Source organism: Stigmatopora argus, chromosome 16 (genome assembly GCF_051989625.1).
Source record: "Stigmatopora argus isolate UIUO_Sarg chromosome 16, RoL_Sarg_1.0, whole genome shotgun sequence".
In the NCBI taxonomy this organism is placed as follows: domain Eukaryota; kingdom Metazoa; phylum Chordata; class Actinopteri; order Syngnathiformes; family Syngnathidae; genus Stigmatopora; species Stigmatopora argus.
Genome location: NC_135402.1, coordinates 11,626,096 through 11,636,408, shown reverse-complemented (window position 1 = coordinate 11,636,408; position 10,313 = coordinate 11,626,096). Strand labels below are relative to the sequence as shown.

Genomic DNA, 10,313 nt, shown 5'->3' with positions numbered 1-10,313 from the left:
ACTTGGTAAAACAAAACAAAAATGTAATAACAAACATTTACTTTCAACCAAGACTGAGCACAAGCTCTGAGTTCCTTTTTTGAAGTACTAGTTTCTCTTAGAGGATGTTCTTTAAAAGCAAACACAGTCAAGTGTTTGTGGTATTTCCCTCTTGAGAAGCTTAGATGTAAGCAAGCAGAAAGGACAAAATTGCTATTAAAATTTCATGTTAGTGCGTATGTATTGACGTTAGAGTGAATTTTTGAACACATCACAATTTCCCCCCTAATGTCCGAGAAAGTGAAGCAGAAAATGGATGTGATATAATTGGTCCTGTTGCTTTTCAGTTGCTGGCAGCAATTATGTCACTCGCAGTAAAGCAATTACAATGGAGAGGTTTATGACCAGTTTATTTAGTTTGTTTCCTAAGTACCATATTTATTCGAGTATAACGAGCAAAATTTGGACCAAAAAAACTGAGGCAAAGTTTGGGTGCACATTATGCAAGTGGTCATTAGTTTTATGACAAAATACTGGTACTCGGACGATTCGCCGAAAGACGTTTGGCCGACGGACGTTTGGCCGACGGACAGTTCGCCGAACGGACGTTTCGCCGAAGCAGGATTCGCGTGCTCGCCCCGTCCCCGGATCGTGTGTGTACATGTTTTTCAACCTCGGCCCGCGGGCCATATACGGCCCGTTACAGATAACATTCACTTAGGAATAACAAGGGCATGTACTCCCCCCACTGGACATATTTCTAAATACAAGTACATACTACAATGTGCTGCCATTTTTTTATATTTTTTATTTTATCCTTGCATTTAAAGTAGTAGCCATTTGGAGATCACGCAGAACAGTACGTGACAGAAGAAATAGAGAAAATAAAGTAGTAGTAACAGTAAGTACTACTGTAATGAAATTGTAAATCCAGAAATCCTACTCCAGAAAATTTACACAAGCATAGAAAACATTCAGATTAATCTTTGAATTAAGGTTCTCAGCAAATCATCTTTCTCCGCCAGATGGCACGCGAGAAGCCGTTCTATCAGAACCCAGGGGATATAATCTACCTTTTTTTATTTACAAAAGCCAGCACTCTCCAAATAGCCTTCGGCAAGTTGATAGGGGAGCGTAAAATTTAAAAAAAAGTTGCTCCAGAGAAACGTTAGCAGGGCAGCCGGTCACTCGAGTCCGCCCATGGATGACGGATCAGACTTTGAAAAATTTAAAATATTATGATGATGAATTAGACTTTGATTTAAAATTGTACATTCCATTTGAGAATTGTGTTCATACTGGTAGTTTGTTTTACTAGGTTTCCGTACCATATGTTGTGAATAAATGTTTTGTCATGGCGACATGTGTTCAGCATTTGCCAGTTACCAGTACCGGTGCCATCCTTGGTATGAGCTGAGAAAACGTGAATTTTTTTTTAACCAATTTTTAGTCACAAATTATGGGTGCACGTTATACACGGGTGCGCATTATACTCGAATAAATACGGTAGCAATATGGCAGTTATTGTGGCTTATTGCACATTATTGTGAATATTTTAGGCTAATTTGCTAGTTCAACAAGGCTTTTTTCTTAGTATAGAAAGTTTGTCTGTCCCAAAAAAAAATGATTGCATGAAAGGCATACAAGCACAACTTTAATAAAAACATCTGATAGTTTGATTTGAGATGGTACTGGTGTTAACAATATTTGGAGGTCTGACTTGAAGTGAATATAAAAGATAACAGTTAACTGCATTTTTTCGTTCAGTATGTATTTGGAGAGAACTCAGAAAATGTTGTTATTGACCCAGACATTAATGACATTCCAAGCCTCTGGAATTAATCTGAAGTCTCAGGTTGAAGCCATTTTATCCAGATAACTTCATGTCATAAAAGAATCAAACTATAACAAAAAATGGCTGACCCCCTCTCCATTTCATGAACTGTTTCACATAACAACACAGTTACTGGACAATACTATGGTTCACCCAATCAGCGCTCTATAGTTTTTTTTTATCCCATATGACAACTTAATCGTCCCTTGGAAAATCCCGAACGCTGTATTGATCTGCTATTGAAACTTATTCGAGAATATATCCGGTCATTTGGGACTTTGCTTGACAAAAACAACTGCTGCTGTCCTGAAGGTTGCTGGTGTTTTGAGAAGTAAATCTTCGCTTTTCTCACCGCACTTTGTGGCCTCTGTGTACAGTTCGACTTCTTCTCTGGCGTTCTCCCACAGATGAGTTAAGGCTCTTTGAGAGCGCTGGTAGGGTCACGCCAGTCCTGGGGAAAGAAAATGTGCGTGGATTCATCAATCTGTGTCACAAAAATATATGTTGTTTTATTGCTATTATAGCATTTCTGAGACTGTTTGTGAGATTTGTTATGTACAGATACATGCCGACTTCTAAAGAGAAGACACTTGGTTCCAATACAGAATAATGACTTAAAGGTAATAATCAGTGGTTTGGCAAAAAAAAAAATGAAGCTGCTATGCTCACACACTGCTGGGCGAGTTCATAAAACGGAATAGAAGCCCTGATGTTTCGTGCTACTATAGGAGAACAAGTGAACACTAGCCATTACTGATTTGACAGATATAAAAAGAACGGACATCTCTAGTTTGCCATGATGAAACTGCTACACCGGAGATTGCTCTAACAGCTCTGAGCCCAGAGTAAATCAAGCATTATTGGCTACTTCTTGAACCCACCGCAAGCAAAGAAGTTAATTTGATTTTTTTCTTCCTTATAATTGTAACAACCATTTTTATTGAAGTGAAGTGCTTTGTGGTTTTGAGACTGGCTGTGAACACACGAGTGGGACTGTGACACTTTAGCTTCTGCGAAAGGCAGCTGCAAATGAATGAGGATTCATTAAGTTTGGTGAAAAAAACAACAATTCTTGATCAAATAAATTATTTTATGTAACATCCATCTTTACAGACCTGGTGAAAGAGTGGTTAGCGCGTCAGCCTCACAGTTCTGGGGTCAAGGGTTCGATCCCAGGTGGGGGGCGGGGGTCCTCATTTTGTGGAGTTTGCATGGTCTCCCCAGGCTTGCAGGAGTTTTCTCCACTTTCCTCCCACTTCACAAAAACATGTTTGGTGGGCTGATTGAACACTCTAAATTGCCCCTAGCTAAGATTGTGAGCGTGTATGGCTGTCTGTCTCCTTTTGTCCTGCGATTGTCTGGCCACCGATTCGGGGTGTCCCCTGCCTGGTTCACATGGTTGACTGGGATAGTCTCTGGGACCCCCTGCGACACTTTTGAGGTTACTGGTTCCAGAAAATCAACGAGTATTTCATTTTATATTTTGGAGACCTATGCCTTATTATCAGACATGGCTTATATTTTTATTTTTCTACAAATTAATTACAATTGGGTGGTGTCCACCATTTTCAGGAATTTACAGTGTATTTGGAGACAGTCAATAACTGCAAACTTAGTTGCAGAATCGCATACTGTGTGTGACGTGACAAAATATTCCATTAGTTTTATTCCGTTTATTCATAGTTTATTTCATTCATTTTCCGTACCACTTGTCCTTACAAGAGTCGCGGGGGGTGTTGGACAACTATTGGCAGCAGGTCGGGGGACACTATGAATTGGTTGCCAACCAATCGCAGGGCACAACTATTCACACTCACACCTTGGGGCAATTTAAAGTGTTCAACCATCCTACAATGCATGTTTTGGGGTTCTGGGAGAAAACCGAGTGCCCAGATAAAAGCCACACAGGCCAGGGGAGACCATGCAAACTTTACACAGGCAGGTCAGAACCCACAGGAGATTGAACCCTCGATCTCAGAACTGTGAGGGGGAAGTCCTAACCATTCTTCCAAAGGTCCGTCCCTACTTTATTCTTTAAAACTTAATATACCTAGAGGCACAAAAGACGGACACAAAACTACATACGTTTTTCCTGCTTGTGGATCCAGGTTAGGAAAGGTGTAGTCAGAGGATTTGCTGAAAAATGTAAAGCACTCATAAGACCTTGGCTTGCCCTTTCCACACACATTTTCTGATTCTTTACCAGATATCACCCAGGAGGTAAACTTTGGTCAGATTGTAGTTTTCTGGAGTGATTCTCTTGTTGACCACAATATCTTTCAGCAACTCCTTATAGCGTGCAATCTGCAAGGCACAGAATTATCGATGAGACACAAAAAGTACAGCAGACATTTTGTGATTTTGACACACCTCCTGAGACTGTAAACTGTTGGTATTGTACAGCTGCCGGATGATGACCTCACACTCCCGTAGCGTGGATGCACGCGGAAGATGAGATGGACCATTTTGGACTTGAAGTGGCTGCGCTGAGAAAGCGAGCCCCTCCGACTGTTGTGACCTACAATTTGATCTGAAGGTTCCAACGATCTCCATGCAGTCTCCCATGCTCCTGACCCCATAGATAACATTAGGATGTAAGTTCATAAAAATGTACACAGACAAAACGTGAGCACTTCTTCGAAGTAATAATCAAGAATAGTCCCTATTTGGAGTTGCTTACAAGTGTTTCTGATTGCAAAATACTTTTCCCATTGAAAAAAGCAAATAATTTGTTACAGGCTTAAAGTGTATCCATTTAAAACATGTATTAAAAATTTGTGAACCTTCAGGTGTACTACTGTAATTGTATTTCTATTACTAATTTGCTAAAATTAAATTTGATCAAATATTCACCTGAGCATTTGGTTCTGTTGGGGTTCTCTTCCATGTGTGGCAGGCCCAACACTCACTTGGTTATGATTCAAAACTAGAAGATCACAGTATGGGTGGGGGTGGTTATTATGTAAATGAGCCAAAAACAAGACAAAGTGGCTCGGTCACTGGCACATTTTCACAAAATATATTCTACAGTTGTTCAATGAGATGTGGGCCAGAAAACTAACCATTTGAATAAAACAATAAAAAGTCAATTTTCCAAATGATGTTATTTAAATGAATCATGTAGTTTTGTTTTTATATTTTGTTTTCAGGGTGCATCTACAGCTTACCTTTTCTACTTGGCTTGGGTGCCTCCATAATCATCTTATACTTCAGCTCTGTTTAAAAAAAAAAAAGATAAATTCAAAGTAGCCCAGTGAAACAGTGTTTAGCGCGTCTCCCTCACAGTCCAAGGGTTGAGGGTTTGATCTCAGGTTGGTCCTAACTGTGTAGAGTTTGCATGCTCTCCTGGGGCTTGCATGGGTTTTTTTCCGGGTACTCCGGTTTCCTCCCACATCCCCAAAACATGCATGGCATTCTGGTTGAACACTCTAAATTGCAGTCAATGGTTGTCCATCTCCTTGTGCCTGGCGATTGGCTGGCCACTGATTCAGGGTGTCCTGAAATTAGTGAACTGGTCCTTCAATATTTTGGACTAAAAGGAGAGCAGGGAGAGAAGAACCTGCTTTGGATAAACGATGAGTTCCTGGGGAGCTCAGAAGATCGTGTACTGTCAAATCTGTCGGAAGGGCGTTGGCGCCGTGGTCTGAGTTAGATTATTGAAGGCTCTACCAGGGCTGCTGACATTCAGATGGGGACCTGTATTGCAAGCTTAATACGGTGACCAGGTTAATGGCTCAACCACAAGCAGGACGCGGTGCTTGATTTTCTTTGTTGGACGCGGATAGAGCAGCCTGGTAGAAGAGAGCCCAGCAAAGGCAACAGATTCGGTACATCGCAGGACTGGAATGAAAAACTTATCTTTGGACTTGGCAAAATCTCCCAGGAGTCAATGACCCACCCCTGAATGGCTCCATGATCCACCAATAAGTATTGATGGACAAAATTTAATATATGATTCAGATCATCATGTTGCCCCTGAACGGCTCCATGATCCACCAATAAGTATTGATGGACAAAATGTAATATATGATTCAGATCATCATGTTGCCGTGACTGCCTTAATCTCTTGGGACGGATCCCCCTTGTCCAACCCTGTCCATACCTTATATGGGGTCAGCCTACCTACTTCTGCTGTTGAGTGTACTGATTTTAATGTTTTTAATGTTTTTTTTCCATACCTGTCATTCCTCTTCTATTGAAGGGGGGTGAACGCCATGTTTTTTTCACCCTTCCCAACCCCACTGATTGTGAAGTTCTGTCAATGGCGAATCAGCAGCCAGCCTGGCTGTATTGTAAACGTATGTATGTACGTATGTCATAACCGTTTGGCTGGGCTGTACCTGGACTGCACCTTGTTGTACAACGTACAATGCACAACATTTGTATATGTATTTATGTACAATGACAATAAAGCTTTCAATTCAAACCAAAAATCCAGAAATCAAAATGTACTATTTTTAAACAATCTATTTGTGTGATACAGCTGCAAATATGTATTTGAACACCTGACTATTAGCTGGAATTCTGACCCTCAAAGACCGCCTTTAAAAGTCCACCTCCACTCCATGTATTATCCTGAATCAGATGGACGACGTATTTGAGGTTATTAGCTGCATAAATACATCTGCCCACCCCATACAATCATCTCTTTCTCATCTCAAATCTCATTTTCTGAACCGCTTTATCCTCATTAGGGTCGCGGGGAGTGCTGGAGCCTATCCCAGCTGACTTGGGGCCAGAGGCGGGGGACACCCTGACTTGATAAAATCAGTAAGACTCAAACTTATAACCTGGCCAAGACCAAAGAGCTGTCCAAAGACATCAGAGACAAAATTACCATGATCCATGGTGGAAAAGAAGGCCCACTGTTGGAGCAATCATTAGAAAATGGAAGAAGCTAAACATGACGGTCAATCTTAATCAAAGTGGAGCTCCTTGCAACATATCACCTTGTGGAGTTTCAATGATCCTAAGAAAGGTGAGGAATCAGCCCAGAACTAAACGAGAGGACTTGGTAAATGACCTGAAAAAGCTAGGACCACTGTTTCCAATGTGACTGTTCGTAATACAACAAGACATTATGGTTTGAAATCATGCGTGGCATGAAAGGTTCAACCTGCTTCAATTAGCACGTCAAGGTCCATCTTAAGTTTATCAATGATGAATGATACAGAGGAGTCATGGGGGGTGAGTCATGCGGTCAGATGAGACCAAAATAGAACTTTTTGGTCATAATTCCATTTACTGTGTTTGGAAGAATGAGTACCAGGAAGAATGAGTACCATCCCATGAACACCACCCCTACAGTGTCGTAGGGTGGTGGTTGCATCATACTTTGGGGGTCTTTTCATGTACATGGGAGGACTTCTCTGTATTAAGGGGAGGATGACCCTGGCCATGTATTGTGATATTTGGGGAACAACCTTCTTCCCTCAGTCAGAGCATTAATGATGGGTCGTGGCTGAGTCTTTGAATGACAATGATCCATAGCACACAGTCAGGAAAACCAGTGGATCCGTAAGAAGCATATTAAGGTCCTAATGTGGCCTAGCTAGTCTCCAGACCTAAATACAATAGCAAAAGCTCAGAAACCTGACTGATGTAGAGAAGATCTGTGTGAGAGAGTGGGCCAAAATTCTTACTGCAGTGTATACAATCCTGTTGAAAAACTACAGGAAACATTTGACCTCTCTAAATGCAAACAAAATCTACTGTACCAAATATTAACATTGGTTTTCTCAGGTGTTCAAATACTTATTTCCAGCTGTATCCCACAAATGAATCTTTAAAAAAAATCATTGTGATATCTGGTTTTCTTTTTAGATTATATCAAAGTGGACATGCGCCTACGATAAAAATTTCAGACCTCTTCATGATTTCTACGTGGGAGAACTTGCAATATAGCAGGGTGTTCAAATACTTATTGAACTGACTGTGTACATATATATAGCATATCCCAGCGAACTTGGGCCAAAATGGTCACTACACCGGCCAGACGCCAGTCAGCCGTAGGACACACAAAGACACAGACAACGATTCGCGTACCCATTCATACCACCAACAAGTGAGGATTGATATATATGTGTTCAATATAGTGTTCAACCATCCTACCCTGCATGTTTTTGGGGTGTCGGATGATACTGTGGGAGAAGACCCACGCAAACTCCATACAGGAAGGTCCCGACCTGGGATCAAACTCAGAAATGTGAGGCCGACGTGCTCACCACTCAGCCAATGGGCCACTGACAGTAAAAAAAAAAATTCCTGGGCACAATTTGGACTATTCAGTGTTGTGCAGGTGGTCAAGTTATGTGATAACCAAATGGAACTATAATGTTGCCTTCCCCTAATTGTTTAGAAAAAAAATATCGTCATCAGAAATATTTTTTGATTAATTCCCTCCTGCATCAGTATTTTTCTGGCAAATGTTGAAATAGGCCGCAAAAAAATCCCTTGCTGCATCTTAATCTGGAAGGGCTGGGGAAGTTTGACATTTTGCTGTCAATAACGACAAGAGACGTCCAATCCATTTAATCTGGGATTGGCAGTGAATGATCAATTACGGCTAATTGGTTTACATATTAAAATCTCAGAGCGGCTTGGCGGCTGAATGGTTAGCGCGTCGGCCTCACAGTGGGGGTCCTGGGTTCAAATCCAGGTCGGTCCACCTATGTGGAGTTTGCATGTTCTCTCCGGGCCTGCGTGGGTTTCCTCCGGGTACTCCGGTTTCCTCCCACATCCCAAAAACATGCATGGTAGGCTGATTGGACACTCTAAATTGCCCCTAGGTATGGGTGTGAGTGTGCATGGTTGTCCATCTCCTTGTGGCCTGCAATTGGCTGGCCACCGATTCAAGGTGTCCCCTGCCTCTGGCCCGGAGACAGCTGGGACAGGCTCCAGCACCCCCCACGGCCCTAATCAGGATAAAGCGGTTCAGAAAATGAGATGAGATGGATTACATTGTTTGTCTCCTTGTGACCTGCGATTGGCTATGTGGAGTTTACATGTTCTGCCCGGGCCCACGTGGGTTTTCTATGGGTACTCTGGTTTCCTCCCACCTTCCAAAGACATGCATGGTAGGCTGATTGGACAGCACGGTAGGCTGATTGGATTGTGCCCTGCGATTGGCTGGCCACCAATTCAGGGTGTCCCCCGTCTGTGGCCTGAAGTCAGCTGGAATAGGCTCCAGCACCCACCATGACCCTAGTGAGGATAACGCTGTTCAGAAAATGAGATGAGATTAAAAATTCACCTTTGTTCTCTCTTCTGAGCTCGTCAACTTCTTGGTGAAGTTTCTGAAGAGTTTCTTTGTGCTGGTATTGTAGGAACTCAATATTCCTCTGCAGTGAAGCGACGCGGGGGTCTGTGTCGTGGTGAGCAGGGACCGTCGCTGCTTTCGGTCCCTCTCGGTCCCAGGCGGGGGGGATTGGCAGCAGCTGCAGTCTGTTCGCCAGTAAATGTCGAGGTTTGCACGAAACTCCGAGATTCACCACTCGACTCCACTGCTGCAGGTGTCGTACAGGCGGGAGGTGATTACTAGACATAGCCGTGCCTCACCCAGCCGTCGTTTCTTTTTAAATTTATTGGTAAACTTGGTCAAAGTATCAATATCAGCTCCCTTCCCACCATTGTTCTCATAAACAACATTGACGTAATTACCATACACGTTTCTCAATAAAACCTCAAATGCACAGCTTTAGCGAATTATGTGAACGTGAACCACTCTCCGGTGAACTGCCAGTCACTATGGAGACATGTCACCGCTTTGGACGCTGCGTTCCAGTCACCTCGGAGAAACCGAAACTCACCTTGTCCTCGTCAACAAAGAACAAACGCACTCTTAACGACACAAACACAAAATACATACGAAGGCAGAGTATTTTATTCATACAAACACGACAGCAACACGTCCGTAAGGACATTGGGGTTTTAGTTTGCTGGTAATTTTTTCCAATTGTCCAAAATGCAATTACTTATATTGATAAATTAAGATTAATCTAATGCTGGCATTATACCTCGAATGTGCTCGATTTTACCCAAAACAATTTGAAACGCAAGCTTTATTTTTTTAAACCAAATTTTAAAAGAAAATCAAATTTTTAAGTGTCTATCAATGGAGCACAATGTACAAAGTGGTCTCTGGCCACTAGGAAGTCATTGAGATTTGACAGATATGAGCATCAATCAATGGAGACCTTTGCATCCACGACGATTCTGATTGGTACTGACTGTTGGGGCTGTGCAACAAGTATTCATTAAAAAACAAACTATCGAGTGAATGGATATTTTCATAATTTAGAAATGGATAATGAATGCCATTCCATTGTTATTTTTAAACCATTGTGTCACTCATATCCAAACACTTCATAAGTCTATCAAGCATGAGTAGGTTTCCAAATAGGTAAGTCCTATTTATTAAAGATCCCCATCAAATTAATTTGAATCATGACACCTGAAGCCGTGCTTACATTTGTGCACATAAGTAAATGGAATACACGTA

General features: G+C 41.9%; 1 protein-coding gene across 1 annotated transcript; it reads right to left on the bottom strand.

Moving 5' to 3' along the window:
• Positions 1-1,419: 1,419 nt before the first annotated feature.
• Positions 1,420-9,609, bottom strand: LOC144090677 (coiled-coil domain-containing protein 74B-like). The gene is made up of 7 exons (XM_077622392.1): positions 9,066-9,609; positions 4,981-5,028; positions 4,667-4,739; positions 4,184-4,382; positions 4,017-4,117; positions 3,899-3,949; positions 1,420-2,264 (listed from the first exon to the last, which is right to left on the bottom strand). The coding sequence occupies exons 1-7, from the start codon at positions 9,355-9,357 to the stop codon at positions 2,162-2,164; spliced, it is 867 nt and encodes a 288-aa protein (XP_077478518.1). The 5' UTR covers positions 9,358-9,609; the 3' UTR covers positions 1,420-2,161.
• Positions 9,610-10,313: the final 704 nt, after the last annotated feature.

Bases quoted from the DNA above. Each gene is read 5' to 3' on its own strand.
- LOC144090677 (XM_077622392.1), bottom strand. From the start codon at position 9,357: ATGTCTAGTAATCACCTCCCGCCTGTACGACACCTGCAGCAGTGGAGT. The intron at 4,118-4,183 runs GTGTGTCAAAAT...TGTGCCTTGCAG, and splicing joins ACAGTTTACAGTCTCAGGAG to ATTGCACGCTATAAGGAGTT. The intron at 3,950-4,016 runs GTAAAGAATCAG...TACATTTTTCAG, and splicing joins TACCTCCTGGGTGATATCTG to CAAATCCTCTGACTACACCT.